The sequence below is a fragment of the Tupaia chinensis genome, unplaced genomic scaffold (assembly GCF_000334495.1).
Source record: "Tupaia chinensis unplaced genomic scaffold, TupChi_1.0 Scaffold000077_1, whole genome shotgun sequence".
Taxonomy (NCBI): Eukaryota; Metazoa; Chordata; class Mammalia; order Scandentia; family Tupaiidae; genus Tupaia; species Tupaia belangeri.
This window is the reverse complement of record NW_006159538.1, coordinates 5,033,278-5,052,101: the sequence shown is the minus strand read 5'-3', so window position 1 is coordinate 5,052,101 and position 18,824 is coordinate 5,033,278. Positions and strand designations below refer to the sequence as shown.

General features: G+C 37.3%; 1 protein-coding gene across 10 annotated transcripts in view; it reads right to left on the bottom strand.

Moving 5' to 3' along the window:
* BTBD10 (BTB domain containing 10) overlaps positions 1-18,824 on the bottom strand; it is a 79,418-nt gene that overhangs the window by 37,848 nt on the left and 22,746 nt on the right. Inside the window, exon 1 of one of the 10 annotated variants that reach the window (XM_006142550.3) lies at positions 15,223-15,339. The exons of 7 other annotated variants lie outside the window; for them this stretch is intronic. Coding sequence is in view for 1 of the 3 variants with exons in the window: in XM_006142542.3 (XP_006142604.1) it covers positions 15,009-15,133 (125 nt within the window). In the remaining 2 variants the exon portion in view is untranslated. Of the gene's footprint in view, positions 1-15,008; positions 15,167-15,222; positions 15,340-18,824 lie in introns of those variants that run through there. 2 more of the 10 variants (XM_006142542.3, XM_006142548.3) reach the window with 2 other exon arrangements.

Below are 18,824 nucleotides of genomic sequence, written 5' to 3'. Positions count from 1 at the left end.
ACAGCTAAGAACAGAAATCAATATAATTAGAAAACAAAAATAGAGGAAAATCAATGAAAAAAAGAGCTGATTTAAAAAAAAAAATTTAAGAAAGACTTTTGCTATAGGGCATGTGTGCTCGCCAGAGATGGAAAGTGAGAAATCACATGGTAGGGAAGTGATGTTGGGGTGGTGGTGGCCACACTGCAATACCTTCTCCTCCATTCTCCTCTTAAGATTTTGGGTGGGCACACACGCATGAGTACACATGCCACTGGCATGAGTTTTAAGTCACTGGGTCCAGGACTCGAAAACGCGGTTCACTACATGAAAGTCCAGTGACAACCGTGATGCCATCTTCTGGTCCCCAAAAGCTGATTCTTAAGAAAATCAATTTTATTGATAAACTTTTCCAGCCAGACTGCTTGGGGGGGGGAAAAATCAAGATATAGATTACCAATACAAGAAACAGGAGAGCAGATATCATACAAAACTAATACAAAAACACAGATACTAAAAGAATAATAAAAGAATATTATAAACAGCTTTATGCCAAAAAATTCAAAAACTTAAAATAACTAAACAATTTTGAACCTATCGAAGTTTACTCAAGAAGAAACAGATAAGCTAAATAGCTCCATATTTTAAAAATTGAACTTATAATTAAAAAATATTCCCTCCAAGAAAATTCTAGGTAGCTTCACTGATAAATGCTACTAAGCCTTTAAAGACAGAAATAATAGCAATGCTACACAACTCTTCCAGAAAACTAAGGGTAACATTTCCTAACTCATTCTGTGAAGTCAGCATTATCTAGACATCAAAAGTGGACAAAAACATTACAAGAAAACTACAAATCTTTTGTCTTGTCTTGTTTTGTTTTGGAGAGGTTTTTGCTACAGGGCACATGCGCTCGCCAGAGAGGTAGAGAGAGACAGACAGAAAACGAGAAATCACCCCCCAGGGGGGATGGCCACACTGCAATCCCTTCTCCTCTATTCTCCTCTCGGGATCTTGGGCACGCACGCACATGCGCCTGGCGTGAGTTTAAGCCGCCGGGTCTTGTACTGGAACTGCGGTAGACTTAAATAGGAGTCCAGCGACATAGCCATTACGCTAATTGCTGGTCCCGAAAACTACAAATCTTATTACACAGATACAAATGCTCAACCAAAAATGTTTTTAAAATTTTGCTAGAGGGAACATACGCTTGCCAGAGAGAGAGTGAAGACAGCTATAGAAAAGGAGAGGGAGGCAGGTATGTGGTCACTCCACAATCACCTCTCCATTTCTCCACCTTTGGGGGCACTCACATATATACACCCAGCATGTTTCTCAAGCTGCCAGGGCTGGGATTTGAACTGTGTGGTTGGTCACATGGGATCCAGCTCACTTAAACACCAGACCATGGAACCAGCCCCAAACAAAAGTTTAATATATCAAATCCAGTAATATATAAAAAGAACAAAATAATTTAAATAAGTATTATATTAAAATACAAGATCAAAAATCAGTGTAACATACCATATTAACAAGTTAATCAAGAAAAATCATATATCTCAATATACATAGAAAATGCATTTGACAAAATCCAAAACCCATTGATTATTAAAATCAAAAACAAAAAGCCCTCAGCAATGTGGGAATAACATGTAACTTCACCAACCATATAAAGAATATCTATGAAAAACCTTTATCCAATACCATAATTAGTGATCGAAGACCAAGTGCTCCCTGTCTAAAATCAGAAACAAGACAAGGATAGCCACTCTCAGCACTTCTACCGAACACTGTACTAAAGATTGTAGCTAGTGCAGTATGTCAAAAAAAAAAAAAAGATAGAAAAGGCATTCAGACTAGTGAAGAAGTAAAACTTCTTCTTTGTAGACATGATCATCTATTGTAGACTCTAGTATAAAACAGTAAGATAAATGAGTGATTTTTAGCAAGGTTGCAGAATATGCATTAATATTATAAAATTAACTGTATTTCTATAAACTAGGCACAATCTAACATTGAAATGTTGAAAACAGACTATTTACAATAACAGCGATAAAAAGCAAAAACCAAAATCAATTAGGCTGGTGGTTGAGGGAGTTGGACCCCACATGGCTGACCATGGTTTGAATCCCAGCCAAGAGGGTAGAAAAGCATGCATGTGTGTGCATGCCCAAAATCCCAACAGGCTAGATAAATAGAGGAGAAAGAACTGAAGCATGACCACACTCCACTTGGGGGGGTGGGGGTTGCTTTCTCCCTCTCTCAACTCTGTGTGGTGACTACATGTCTTCTGACAATCTTTTTTTTTTTTTTTTAATCTTTCCTAAGGAGTTTGGGACACAAGGTTCATTTCCATTGAAATGGCCCAAAGTAAGGGGTAAGATTTCAGAAATCAAGCAACACTGGCCTAAGAACCAGGTCAGGGACTTGAACTATGGCCGACCACGTGGGAATTGAGCACTTCAACCATCATGCCACTTGCTGGCCCCTATGCACAGATTGGCAACTGCATAGGCAAGGGAATGAAGGGGAGATTGATTACAAAGGACTCCACAAATATTTTACATGTAATGTATATGTTCATTATCAAGATTGTGGTGAGGTTTTATGGGTGACAGATGTCAAAACTTAAATTATACTAGAAATGGTCTCTTGATCAAACAGTCTGTTTGAATCTACCCTACTGAAAAGCTGCTACTCAGTCATTTCCATTATACTTAATAAAAGTCATGACTTTTTTTCTAAGAAAAATCATGCCTCTCTTTTCATAAAAATCATGCCTTTCTTTTCCTAATAGTCTGTTCCTCTTGTGCTTTTCTCATTAGAGTTCATTAAATTCTTTCTCATCCTTTACAAGGACTATTGCATTCCATTCTTATAAAATGGTTGATGATCTCAAGAAATCACAGCATTTCTACAATCAGATTAAAAGCAATTACCATTACCAACTGATCACCACTTGAAAATCTTGAAAACAGACCAAATGTTACCTAATAAATTATTACAAAAACACTTAATGATGAGTCTCCTAAGATCATAAACGATGAGTCTCCCAAGATCATAAATCCTTGATTTAATTATTACAAGGAATCTGATCACAGTATATATAAGTTTTAAAAAACAATACCCACAAAGATGTATAATGACTGTCTATAAATCAAATTATTATTTTAAAAAGATCTCAATTTTCATTAACTAAATAATATCAACTCCAGTACCTCTAGTTACATAAATAAACCTACCTAAAAACATAAAGAAATCCAAGCACCAAAATACTTTCATTTTTAAATTTGGCAAGTTTATGAATTAATAATACTTCTGATTTCTTTAACACCAACTTTTCACATAATTTCAAAACCATAGTTTGAAGCATAACATGCAGAGACAGTAAAGTCTCTTTCCAAAATTTTAAAATCTTATTAAAATGGTAACTCTTGGAACCAGCAGTTAGCGTAATAGCTATGTCACTGGACTCCCATGTAGTCGACAGCGCTTTGAGTCCTGGACCTGGTGGCTTAAACTCATGCCGGATGTGTATACGTGCATGCCCAAGATCCCGAGAGGAGAAAGGAGGAGGACTGCGGTGTAGCCATCCCCCCCGGGAGGTGATTTCTTGCTTTCTGTCTCTGGCGAGCACGCATGCCCTATAGCAAAAACTTCTCCCCCCAAAAAAGATAACTCTTACAGCCGGCTGGTGATGTGGTGGTTAAAGGCACTGGACTCCCACATGGTCAACCATGGTTCAAGTCCTGGACCTGGTGGCTTGCTTTCTCGCTTTCTCTCTCTCTCTCTCTCTCTCTCTCTCTCTGTGTGTGTGTGTGTGTGTCTGATCAAACTGGAAAACAATAGTAAAAATAATAAAGTTAAATAAAATAATTATTTTTTAAAATGGTAACTCTCAGAAGCAATATTTATTTATGTCAAACTTAAGTATAGTAATCTTTTTTAAAAGTATTTTTTTCTTTGAGAGTGAGACACACACACACAGAGGCAGGGCGAGAAACAAGTACCCCCAACAGGGTCTGATGCCACCATCTCCCCACAGCCTGTCCAGTCAGTTAGGACCGTGCACACACGTGGTGAATGGACGTGTACAGTTAGACTGGAGACCCACACCTCCACATGTATCCAGCATCACTGAGCAATGCTGGATCCGTGGTGCTGTGCCACCTAGTTGACCCTTGAGAACACTAACCTTGCACGAACTCATGTATGTTATCACCTAATTTGTTTAAAAATCCAAGTTACAGTCACAGTTTCTAATGGCAAGGCAGGTGCCCCAAGGAGTGAAGAGAAATTTAAGGCCTTGTTTTGCTTAGTGAAACCACAGAATCCAAGGAAGGATAAAATATTATAATACTAAGTCATTCATGCAGTGTCTTAAAAGTCCAAAAGTACTGCAGTTTGTAAAAAGTTTTTAATCTAATTGCAACAAAAACCACGCCACTATTTCGAGTGAATAATAATAAGAGAAGAAACTATGGTACATCCATACAGTGAAATACTATTCGGGAATAAAAAAGAATAAACTATTTCTATGTGCAACAATACAAATGGACTGTAAGGGCATTATGCTGAATGAATAAAACTCAAACTCAAAGTTTACATACTATATGATTTCACTTAAATAGTGTTCTCAAAAATGACAAAATTATAGTGATGTTGGTATAAATCATGGCAGAGCTTAGAGGAACTCCTGACTTAAGGCAATATCTTACTTATCTTTAAACACATCCAGCAACTAACAACATAATCTGGCACATCTTTTTTTTTTTTTAAGAGAGATTTTTTGCTATAGAGTGCATTCACTTGCTGGAGAGAGAGACAGAAAGTGAGAAATCACCTCCCCACTGGGGTAGGGAGAAGGGCACGCTGCAATCCCCTCTCCTCCATTCTCTCCTTGAGATCTTGGGCACACATGCACACTTGTCCAGCTTGCGTCTCAAGCCATCAGACCCAGGACTCAAACCACAGTTCACTATGTGGAAGTCCAGAGACATAACTACTATGCCACCTGCTGGTCCTATGTACATCTTATTAATGTTCACTAAATTTAGCTGAAGTTTTGGGGTATATATATATATCTGATAAGCATTTCCCTTTGTCAAATGTTTAGTCATTGTCAAACACTATTATGTATGTTTGTGTTAGAGACATAGACATGAAGATTACGGTTTACAAGGTTCTAAACATTTCATCGAACTTTGAAAAACATACTGTTCTTGGGCCAGTCCGTGGCATGGAGGTTAAGGTGGCTGGACCCCATATGGCCAACTACACAGTTCAAGTCCCAGACCCAGCAGCTTGAAAAACAGGCTGAGCACATGTGCATGTATTCCCAAAATCCCAACAGAAGGGAAAAATGGAAAAGAAGGGATTGTAGCATGACCATTCTCTGTGGTGAGTGCTTTCTTTCTCTCACTCTCCTTGTCTCTCTCCAGTGAGCATACATTTTCTCTACCAAAAATTTAAAAAATACATATTGTTTTTAAAAGATCACTGTAAATGTCTAATTAGATGTCCTCATCCATTTAACTCTGTCCTCAATAAAAAAGTAACATTTTAAATTCCATTTTTATTTTGGAGAAATAATAAGCTGTTTTTAATGATTTTAACAAATCATATCCTATGTTACAGTTTTTAAATGAAAACTTTTAAATGTTTTTACATTAAATATATTTTTGAGGCACTGATTTGCATCTGCTTTTTAATATCAAGAGCTGGCAAACTATATGGCTCATGGGTCAAATTCAACCCACTGCCTGCTTTCGTTAAGTTTTACTGGAATATGGCTGCTCTCATACTGTAATGCAGAGTACAATGCTTTGGACAGAGACTGTGAAATCCACTTGGTCAAAATATTTACCACACAGCCCTTAACAAAGAAAAATTGCTGATCCCCATTTTAAGTATTGATAACTGTGATCTAAGAAATGCTATCAGGTGTTTGATATCTATTTGCAACAGATTTAATAAAAATGTCTCTCATATCTCCTTTTCTGGAGGTCAATTAGCATTCTACAAGCTTTTTACTCTCCTATTCAATCTATGGTCAAGGAACAAAGATTACATATTCAAAAGGGAGGTTCTCAACTGAGGAATGGGCTAAGTTCTCAAAGTCCATCTATAAGGCTACTGTTTGATACATTTTTCTCACAGAAATACTTTAAATGATACTTAAATCCCAGATTATCCTGCAAAGGTAACTTTAGCAAGAAATGTAGCTCAACAATAATTTTAATACTGCTTAATACTATTAGAACTATTTATAGTTTTAATGTGAAATTCTGACACCTCTCCTTCCTAAAACCCCACTGCCAGGTATGTCAGCAAGTCTACTGGAGCAGCAGCAGTCCAATGTGCTGTTGTATGACTGCTCTGCAAGAATCTTCAGATTTCAACTGAAGCCACATAGAGACCTAGTTACTAACAATTCTGACAGAAAACTGCCTTAATGGCCACACTTTACCTCTGTTTAGTTGACAGAGGGTACATGCACTTGTCAGAGAGAGAGAAGAAGAAAGCACCCCGATGAGGTGTGGTAATGCACCAACAATCCCTTCTCCTCCATTTCTCCATCCACTGGGATCTAGGGCACCTACACATACATAGCCAGCATACTTTTCAAGCCACCAGGGCCAGGATTCAAATGATGGCCAGCTACGTGAGATCTGGCTCCATTAACCACTAGGCTATTAGGCTGTCCCCATAACAATGTTTTCAAGGTAAAAGCTTTTCCAAATGATAACAATTTTACATGAAAAGCACAGGAACCAGAGGTTTCTTCTGATTTTAAAATGTTTATTACCTGTTTTAGCCTTTGAACTTTAAAAAAGTATGTATCTTGGCCCAGCTGTGGGGGTGCAAGTGGGAAACCATCACTGCCCAGTGGTAGAGGCCACATGGGAAGCCCAAATTCAGTTCCCTGCACAACCTTCTCAGGCCAGGCACAGCAGCAGGCTCCTGTAGTCCTAGCTAACTGAAAGGCTAGGGCAGGAGGGCCACAGACATGGTGAGACTGTCAAAAACACTTAGTTCTCTCTCTCAAAAAAGGAGGGGTAGTAAATACATTCCTAGGCAAGCATCTCTCCAAACTGAGGAGTCTGAATAGAAGTTCCTAATGTATTTGAATATCTTTCTTAGGGCACATAGTATTCTAATGCTGGGGGACAGAACTGAGAAAATTCCTAACCTCAAAATTAATACATTCTAGTGGAGGGAAATGTAGAACATACATAAAAATATGTATTAAATATCATATGCTGATAAATGCTATGAGGAAAAATGAAGCAGGGTAAATAAAAATAATAGAAAGTCACTATTATGAGTAGTAAACGTAGAACTCCCTGAGCAAGGTCCTAAGGAAGTGAGAAACAACAAGGGAGGTATATGCGGAAAGAGTAAATTCAAGAGTTACCTTCAGACTTTTCTTTATCGTCCTTTTTCTTTTTCTTTTTTTAATTTGCCATAGTGTACAAGTGCTTGTTAGAGACATAGAGACAGACAAAAACCATCCCACAATATGGCATGGTCACCCACACTATCTTCTCTTACATTTCTCCATCTTATCAGAATTTGGACATATGCCTGACATGTTTTTCAAACCACCTGGCCTGAGACTCATACAGTACAGTTGATCATGCGGGATCTGGCTTAACCACTAGGCAATGAAGCCAGTCCAGATTTTCCACAATTGGGGCTAGCAAGTGACATACTAGTTAAGGCATTAGAGTCCCACAAGGCCAACCATGGTTCAAATCCTGAACCTGGCAGCTTGAATATCACCACAAACAGGTAAATAAATAAACAAATGTCTAAAAATAAATTAAAAAAAAAAAAAAGGCCACAGTTGCTCGTGCACAGAAAGCAAGAATGGCAGTATTAAAAAGATGTGCTCAGAGTGCCAAGACTAAAACAAGATTATTAAGAGCCTTGAAGGAGTATTTGAAGGGTTTCTGCAGGCCAGTCAGTACCCTGGTGGTTAAAGCAGCTGGATCCAACATGGCTGGCTGTGATTCAAATCCCAGATCCAGCAGCTTGAAAAACATGCCAGGTTGTGTGTGCATGTGTGGCCAAAATCCCAAGAGGAAAATGGAAAAGGGACTACAATGTGGCCATCGCCCTGGTGAGTGCTTTCTCACTTTCACACTCTGTAAAAATTTGTAAAGGGGGTGAGGGGCTTGCTTTTGATCTTAGTCAAATGAATACCACAGAAGTGTGAGTTACATGATCTAACAGGCTTTAACAGAATCACTGTGGCTACAAAGAGAAAAACAGAAGGAAGAAAACAAAGGTAAAATCAAGAAACCATTTTAGAAGCTACTGCAAATAATCCAGGAAGCAGCTAAAAGTCACTTGGACAAGGGTTACAGCAGTGTATAAAGCAAAGAGTGGACTAAACCTACTTTATAAATTATCCGAAGAAATAGCCTCTGAAAATTTGCTCATGGATTAAATGTAGGAGGTGAGAGAAAAAAAAAAAAAAAGGGTCAAGAACGACTTCATGATTTTGGCCTGAAAAACCGGGAAAATGATGTTCTATTTACTGAATGAGAATGAGAGGAGGTAGACTAGGTTTGGAAAGAGCAGCTCTATCTTAGGTTAAGAAGGAGATACTTATACATCTGAGTTACGGTATCAAATAGAGTGTTGGATATATTAGTCTAAAATTCAGAAGAACAATTTAGGTTAAATGTAGGAGTTGGCAATCACTACATACTTAAATATTCTCAAGCAACTTCCTACCATGGAAAATTATAATAAATTTCTAAAAAAAAGTAGCTACTATTAATAACTGTTTAGGTCTAAATTAATGGCTAGGCAGATTTGTTTTGTATCTACATAAGAATCATTATTTAACAAATATTAACTAAATAACTTTGATGTGCCAGTTCCTGTTCTAAGTACTATTCATGACCAAGAATAAAATTGTCTTTTTTTTTTTCTGGAGAGGTTTTTGCTATAGTGCGCGTGCACTCACCAAAGTGAGAAATCACCCCCACAGGGGGGATGGCCATTCTGCAATCCCTGCTCCTCCATTCTCCTCTTGGGATCTTGGGCTCACATCAGCACGCGCCTGGCTTGAGTTTAAGCCACCAGGTCCGGGACTCGAACCGCGGTCAACTACATGGGAGTCCAGCAACATAGTCACTATGCTAACTGCTGGTTCCAAAACTGTAAGTCATATATAAACAAATACTTTAAAATAAATGTTTTTCTTAATTATGATTTTTTAAAAAAATCTTTTGTAGCATCAAGTCAGCCACGAGGGAGCCAGTGAATAAGCCAGATTCCACATGACTTGGGGTAGTCTGAACTCCAGCCCAGGCAAGTAGAAAAACACACAGGCCTCCAGTGCATGCATATCTAAACCCTGACAGGATGGAGTAATGGAGAAAGGTTTGTGGTGAAGCCACATCCCATCTGGGGGTGGGGGCGTGAGAGGGAAGTGTACTCTCCCTGTCTCTTTTCTGTCTGTCTCTCACAAGTGCATCCTCTCTCTGGCAATCAAAAGAAGAAAATAACTTCTGTAGCAATTCTACTAAGATATTACTAAAAGCAAAAAGAAAATAAAACCAACAGAAAAAAATAAATATGGGTACATACACAAGACTTGATTTCAGAAATCTATTCATCAAAGCACATGAGTATTTTAACAAAATTTTTCAGCAAATAGTTTTCTAGAAAGAAATCACAGCCATCTGTCAATCACTCATAATTCCAAATGGTCTTCTGAAAACACAAAATAACTTTTTCTATTAAATTCCTCCCTAATGCCTATTAAAATCTCAAACAATAAAAGAATTAAATAAAAAACCTAAACTAGGGACCAGTAGTTAGCGTAATGGCTATGTTGCTGGACTCCCATGTAGTCGACCGCGGTTCGAGTCCCAGACCCGGTGGCTTAAACTCACGCCGGGCGCGTGTGCGTGTGCCCAAGATCCCAAGAGGAGGATGGAGGAGAAGGGATTGCGGCTTGGCCATCCCCCTTGGGGGGTGATTTCTCGCTTTCTATCTCTCTGTCTTTCTGGCAAGCACACGCGCCCTGTAGGAAAAAATCTCTCTCAAAAAAAAAAAAAAAAGAAAGAAAGAAAGAAAGAAAGAAAGAGAGAAAGAAAGAAACTGAAGAGAAACCTACGCCCTGGAGGAAAAAATCTCTCTCAAAAAAAAAAAAAAAAACTAAACTATACTGCAATTAGACTGATAGAATCAAAGACTATGAGAATTTCCATAAGGGGTCTTTTGATGTTGGCAATTCAATACATCTAAGCCATCCTAGCAAATATTCACAGAAATACAGAATCTAAGTTTAAAACCTTTCACAAAATTTAGTCCAAACACATACCTAATATCTGAATCTCATCTACGAAGTCCCCATGAACTGGTTGACTATTTTTGCTAAGGATAGGAATGGGTAACTTGCTTTTTTCTTTTAATAAGTTTGTTTGAACTCTATAAAGCTCTAACTTTTAGGAAGTTTTCCCTTAGCATTAAAGTTAAACCTTTTTATCTGACCAGAGTTCAGGGGTTTGCACTGGATAAGTCCTTGTTGTAGTGAGGCTGTCATTGGCAGTATAAGATGGTCAGTAGCATCCTGGCCTCCAGTCACTACAGCTAGTAATACCCCTGCTCCCATTTATATCAAATAAAAATCTCCAGACATTCCAAGTGCCCACTGCAGAACATAATCAACCTGGGCTGAGAGCTGTCCCACTGCTACCCGCCAGGATCAAACAGTGACAACAAAACAGCAATGACAACATTTATTAGTACATGCCAGGCACGATACTGACCATTTTAATTCTCAAAACCATCCCCATTTTACAGATGAGAAAACAGAAGTTCAGAGGCTAAGCAACTTGCCTAAAATCACATAGCTACTTCAGAGGTGAGTCTCAGATGTGACCCAAGGAATTCAATTTCAGAGCCCATACTCTTAACCTCAAACAAGTCTGATCAAGTCTCATTTCTTTTCCAAAGACAATTCTTTCATTTTTTGAAAATAGCTCTTAATTGTTATACTTCTTAATATCCATTTAGAGCTGTCCCAAAATTTTTCTTAAATTCCCTAAGCTGACAGGTCATCGAATTTTTTCACATCCTTCCTCCCAAATATATACAGAACTAATGACAACAATACATTGGTATACTACAGAGTAGCTCTAATTTTCTTTTCCATTAATTGAAGTGGTTTTTTTGTTGGAAGGGTGGGAGAGTGAGAAAGAAGATGGAATGATGGCAGCCATCTCACTTGGGTTTTATGTCAAGTTTACTAACAACCACCACAGTCAGGTCCCTTTCAGAAATGATGTACATTGTCCTGCCTTCACCCATAGTTTCACATTCTTTGGTTTGAGTTATCCGCAATCAACAGTGCTCTGAATATAGGTTAGTGCAGTACAAAACATAAGATATATCATATAGGTTACTTTGAGATCACATACATATGACTTTTATAACTGTATATTGTGATAATTGTTCTATAGTATTATTAGTTGTTGTTAATATCTGGGGAAGTAAGTTTATTCAGGAGAGACTACTGTGCTAATTTAAAGGTTGGAGAACCAAAGGGAGGAGTAAATGGCTGATCAGCCTGCAAAGGGCTGACCACACAGCCCACTGAGCTGGCTACCACCCGTGCCGACAATTCACCTCAGATAGTTTCTGCTATTGCATTTTCACTCAATCCTGCCTCTTTTCCCATATCCATAAGGCCCTCCTTTGTTATCTTTGCCCTATATGAACATTCTCAGAACAACTTACACGTACTGTTCCTCTTTTACTAGTATAAAGGACCCTTCCTTACTCAGTGTCTTCAGCCTTGTTCATTTCCATCTAGTCCTGCTGCTGGTGGTCCTACCTACATGTCTCAAAGTCTCATCCTTATTTGACACTAGCTTCGTGAGAATGACACATTCCTTTTCTTTATAACTTATACTTTTCATTTTTACTTGGTATCTCTTACCATGCCTCATTTATTAATCAAACTTTATCATACACATGTATATACAGAAAAAACAGTGCTTGTAGGGTTTGGTAGTATACCACAGTTTCAGGCATTCACTGAGGGTCTTGAAATGTACCCCCTGTAGATAAGGAAGAACTCCTTAATGTATACTAATATTTATCATGCCTTACATATACCCTTAAAAGGTCATTTAAATTTAGTCCAACAATCCAGCCTAAGAGATCATTCTGGATTATTCAGTATAATATTTACTATCCATCCTTTTTCTTCATTGTTATCTATGAATTTGATCATTTCCATTTTCCAGATGAGCAATAAGAAAAAAACCAAGAACAAAGCCACCAATCAAGATTAATAAACCTTTGGACAGGGTCATTTAAAACCAGAATTGTGTTAATTAACACAAACAACTATTGATTAACTTGTTTCCTCACCTTATAGCCATGGATATCAAAAAAAGACTTTAGAGCAGGCCCCACAGGGCGGTGGGTAAAGGAGTCAGATCCCACATGGCTGACCACAACAGCTTGACTCCCAGTCTGGTGACTTAAAAAATACACTAGAACTATGTGCATGCATGTCCAAAATCCTGACAGGATGGAGAAATAGAGATTGCAGCATGACCCTCCCTCTGTCTCTTTCTCCCTCCCTATTCCTCCCTCTCCTTCTCTCTCACGGGTCTTCTGGCAATTAAAAAAAAAAAAAAAAAAAGAATTTACCCAAAAGCTTAAGTCCAAATATATTGCAAACAACATAAAAATCACACAAACTTCCCTACAATCTACTAACTATATCTGAGAAAAATCAAAGTTGGTCTGACAACCATATTTTAACAAACTCACTTCAGGTCATTTTAAATCTGTTTTTCTTCAAGTTAATCATAAATTAACCTTTTCATTTTTTGTTCCAAAAGATTTTCAATCAGGTTTCAATCAGGCCCATAAACTCCCATTTTTTAGGCACTTCTTATGTTCTCATAAAATCTTCAAAGATAACAAACATTAGTAATAATTTTAAGATATTACATGTAGTTCCATTTATAACTTATAGCTTTTAGATCAAATGGCCCAAAAGACAATTCGTTTAACTAGATGCATTCTTTATTTCTATACCTTATTGATTTTGTTGTCCTTCTCAGCAATGTTTATTTTTTTGTTGGTGTTACTGTTAGTGTTCTGCTCTTTCCCCTTGCTAAGAAGCTTCAAAATAAGATCTAAAAAAATTTTTTTCCTCTCTGCCATACATTATTATTAAACGTTCCTTGATTACCTTCCTTACATTAAATTTAATTGAATAAACCTTTCTGGTTGGTCTTAGTATTTTTTTTTAAAGTCTCAGCCTGTTCGAGCTCCAATTTTTCTGATTTTTAAAAACAGATGTAATTGTTATACTTTATTATGCCAGTCTTAGTCATTTGCTTTGTTTCAATAGTAGTGTACACATTTTAAAGAGTTTAGTATTATAATTACACTAAGGATATTTTTCTGTTAGATAGGGCATTTTTGTTATATTTTTACTTAACTCTCTAAGATATTTCTCCTTTTGGGAGAAAGATATGCAAGGGAATCATGCTAATCTTTTCTCTGATCAAGTATCAGAAAAACTCAAAATTAGTAACAAATTATTTTATATACGTATATATATATATATATATACATATATACACAAAAATATGTAATTCTTAAATTTATGCTACACAAAATACTATGAATACTACAACAATGCTATAGAAGATTATTTCAAGATACATGGGACGTTCATAATTAAGTTGCCTTTTTATAAAAAAAAAGGATAGGTTATATAACAAGACAAAGTAATATCTGAAAATCATTTTAAAGTATATGTGATTTTATATATTTACATATATACAGAAAAATAGGTTTGACGATATATATTAAATACTTTAATATTTTCTTTTGATGTTGGTTACATATTTTTCTTTGCTTCTATATACTTTTCTGTGCTTATCAAATTTACATAATGAATAACACTTTTATCACAAGACAGGCATTATCATCTTGGGTCTAGCTTGAGATTCTGCTTTTATAACTCTTACTGTACTATAACAAGTACTTCCCAAACTATAATTTAAAAAAACAGAAACAAGATGCCACTAATATAACTATATACATAACTACAATAAAAATATCCAAACTTTCACAAATTAAGTGGGGACAATCACATAATAAACCTCTCTACATTTCAAGGAAAGGATGTTACAAACTACCTACATATATTTTTAAAAGTATCTAAATTACTATATATCCCAAAAGTGCCTACAAAATGAAGAATTAGTAGGATATGGGTAATAAAGACAAAAAAAAAAAAAACATAAGAAAAAATGTTTTAGATTGTGCTAAAATTTCCTAATAAAGTAAGTAATGTCACCTGTTAAGATTTACAATCTCACAAGAATAACTTCCTTTATTTATAAATTCTGTTTGATTTTAAAAATGAATTTACATTAATCCCAACACTTATCTGGCGTACTCTATGTTTCAGTGGTAGTTCCTCAATCATCTATTGAGAGTCTATGTTTTATAAGACTAAGAGAAAGTAATTTTAATCACCTAGAGCTGTATCATTCACATATTCATTCCTATAAAATATTACATACACATATATAAGCATATACACACACAAACATATATATGGTCCAACTAATCCTTAATTCACTAAGAAGTAAAAATATAGACAACTTCTTCTCTATGAAATTATTCCAATTTCTCAATTTTAAATTTTATTCTCAAATGTCAAAATATTATTTCAAAATTATTCTTTGCTTAAGTAATTTTTATGTTAGTTATTAAAAATAAACATTAAGCATTTTCAAATTAAATGAAATAAAAAACAAAGCATCAATTCAATGAAAACAACAAAAACACACTTCATTTGTTTTAAATATTTTGCCATTACACTGACATATATATGATCTTTTACATCAAGAGATGTAAATGATCCTAATGAAACAAAGACAAAACATCTCTCTCTCAATCTCTCTCATATCCATTTATGTATATAATTATAACCCAGAGGTATCATGTAATAAATGAATACACACCTTCCTTTAGTATATGCCAAGGTAGACACACAAAAACAAGAAAAAAAATTTGAAATCAGAGTATAAAGGGACTCTGCTCTTTCAAACAATGCAGCACTGAAAGCCAGGTCAGCATCCTTGGGCATTACTAGGAAACTTTAGCACATCTGATATTTCCATTATCTTCAAGATTCCTCTGAACAATCAGAAATTTCCAAGTCTCCCCCTACCTCACCTGTCCACAGAATTCCTTTAGCTTTCCTCCCTCTACTGTGTAATAATGTTGTTGCGTTATTTAGGCTTTAAATGTTCAGAGACACAACCCCCACTCTATATTAATTCAGTTCATTTTTCTCACAGACACTGACTCAGCCGTGGGTTGTGCAGCACTGACGTTTAACAGCATCGTGTGAGCTGTGATCATCCCATTTCTCTATCTCTGAGCAGTGATTGGATATTGTAATTGATAGACAAGCAGAAGGAAACGCAGGAGATGAAGGCTTCAAGATAGGTAGATGCATTGCCAAATGCCATCTGTAAAGCTAATTCTAGCTCTCCCAGCTTGCCAGGTTTTAGAAAACTAGGATGCAGTTAACTTTCATTTTTCCTCTCAATATTTTATTGTGTATCCATTCTTGGCAGTAAAGCTTCTCTTTAAAACCAAAGAGAAAATATTATTTGTACTTTAAGAATGCACTCAAGAACTATTCTTTAGTGCAACCAAACTTTTTCATTTCTAAACTGCTGCTGGGACTACAGAATGACTTAAAAGAGAAACTGGAAAGCTCAGACTTCATGCAGTCTCAGTAGAAATGAGCATGCGTACTTCTATGTGGGAATGAAACCCTGCGGCAAAGTCTGCTACTGAATGTATGATGCATTTATCTTTAGTAACCTGAGCAGACTGCAGATCTGAGTTTTATACATGCATATTCCACCCAATTCGAATACATGAGAACATTAGCATATTGTCTACCTAGACATTTTAATGTAATATAAAAGAGGTATTCTTTTGTTTTAATAGAACTCCTCTAATTCATAATTTTTTTAAAAAGTTGTCATAATTCAACCCATATACACTTCAAGTGAAATGATCTTCAACATCTTCAGCAACCTACCAAACTCCTCTAATAGGTATTAACTAAATAATTACTCATACAGAAACAAAGTTCACTAATTTTTAAACAATCTAATTTATTTGTATACACCTGCAGAGAGAACACTGGCACCGTAAAGTCCATCCATGTCCAGACTAGCTTCTCTGTTTTCTCTCCCCATCCCCAAGTTTGTTTATTTCTTCCACAAGTGAGAGACAGAGAAAGAGAGAGAGAATGCAACCCCACCAAAATCTTGATCTCTCTCTCCACCTCTAGCTTCAGCCAGCCCTGGATCATGGTCACACACAAAACTCAGCATACTTATAGAGGTCTCTGGATGCAAACTGAGAACCTTCCCATTTGGGTCAGCCCCACACAGGTTCGTTTTACAGCTGCACCACTTCCCAGTCTGTGCTGTCTTTTTTTTTCTTCCCCCTTTTTTTGCCATAGGGTGCATACACTTGCCAGAGAGAGACAGAGGGAAGGAACGTGAGAAATCACTTCCCAGGGAGGATGAACATGCCACAATCTCTTCTTCTACATTCTTTTCCCAGGATTTTAGGCATGCATGAACATGCATCTGGCATAATTTTCAAGCCACCATGTACAAGGCCATGTCGGAGCCCAGAACTTTAACCACTACGCCACCTGCTGACCCGTGTTCTCTTTTGTATCACAGTGCTATATCAAATCTACATTAGAACGTTTAGAAAACTAAGTATTTTAACAGAAACCATAAAACAATGTCCAGCAAACCCTCAAATGTCAATAGTAACCACACAAAAGATAGTAATTATAATTTTAAATAATAATTTTTTAATTAAAAAAATTCATTTTTATCTAAGCCAATAAGGAAAGGGAGGGAAATAAATAAAGACTAAGCACTAAAAAAATCAGACTACTCCGAAATATAAACAGAACAAAGTGAAAACACAAATTTAAATAGGATGACTTTCTGGTTATCTCAAATCTGATCAAACAAAAGTTTACTTCTTTACCTTTTATAAATTTAAGTCCCCCAATTCTGTTTGAGATGATAATGTGCTCAGTTTAAAAACAGGTTCTTTGGAGTCCTTAGGTGGCATGATGGTTAAGGTACTAGATTCTCACATGGTAAGAAGCTGTTCAAGTTCTAGGTCAAGTGGCTTGAAAATCACATCATGTGTGCACACATGCCCAAAACCATGAGAGGAGAATGGAGGAGAAAGGATTGCAGCATGGCCATTCCCCTAGGGGGTGATTTCTCACTTTCCCTCTCTCTGTCTCTTTGCAAATGCACATGCCCTACAGTAAACACCTAAAACAAATACATTTATTCACACACACACACACACACACACACACACACACAATTTTTCTTCTTAAACTTTTTCCCCATATACTTCAGGTCAGCTCTGTGACCTGGTGGTTAGGGAAGCCAGATCCCACACAGCTGACTTCACAGTTTAAATCTTAGACCCAGCGACTTGAGAAACTAGCACTGGAACATCTGTGTACACCTAATTGTCTGAAAGACAGGAGAGGTGGAGGAGAAGGGATTGCAGCATGACCACTCCACATGGGGTGATTGCTTTCTCTTCTCCCTCTGTCTGTCTCTGGTGAGTGCACATAACCCCTAGCAAAACAAAACAAAACAGGGGATCAGCAGTTAGCGTAATGGCTATGTCGCTGGACTCCCATGTAGTCAACCACACACAGTTCAAGTCTCAAACTCTGTGGCTTAAACTCACGCCGGGCACGTGTGTGTGCATGTCCAAGATTCCACGAGGAGAATGGAGGAGCAGAGATTGTGGCATGGCCACCCCCCGAGGGGTTATTTCTCACTTTCTGTCTCTGTCTCTCTGTCTTTCTGGCGAGCGCACAGGCCCTATAGCAAAAACCTCTCAAAAAAAAGAAAACAAAAACAAAAACAAAACAAAACAAAACCGAGTATATTTCTCAGTCTTCCTGACCCAGAAATTAGGATATGACATGGTTCTAGCAATGACTTATAACCACATACCTCTGGGAATTTCTTTCTTTTTTTTTTTTTTGGAGAGGTTTTCACTATAGGGCACGTGCGCTCACCAGACAGAGAGAGAGACATAGAGACAGAAAGCGAGAAATCACCCCCCCCAGGGGGGATGGTCATGCCGCAATCCCTTCTCCTCCATTCTCCTCTCGGGACCTTGGGCACGCATGCACACGCGCCCGGCATCAGTTTTAAGCCACCAGGTACGGGACGCGAACCGCGGTCGACTACGTGGGAGTCCAGCAACATAGCCATTACGCTAACTGCTGGTTCCCCCTCTGGGAATTTCTGAGAAACTTAACTTACTGATATAAATGAAGCCCTTTCCCATGGTCCCCTTCTTCTTTTTCCCTCTTTTTTATCTAAAAAGTGAACATAATGGTTACAGCCGCAGTGTCTACCTTGTAATCACATGGGAAATACCAAAAAAATAAAAAATCAGAGATTTTTTTTTTTTTGGAGAGGTTTTTGCTATAGGGCGCGTGCGCTCGCCAGACAGACAGAGAGAGACAGAGAGATATTTAAGCCACCGGGTCCGGGACTCGAACCGCAGTCGACTACGTGGGAGTCCAGCGACATAGCCATTACGCTAACTGCTGGTCCCCAAAAATCAGAGATTTTTGACCCTAACATCCTTAAGCCACTAAACACACATCAGCTATTGCCTATTTCTGGCCTCCTTAGATACAAGAAAAATAAACCCCTAATTTAATCCAGTGTTTAGTCTGG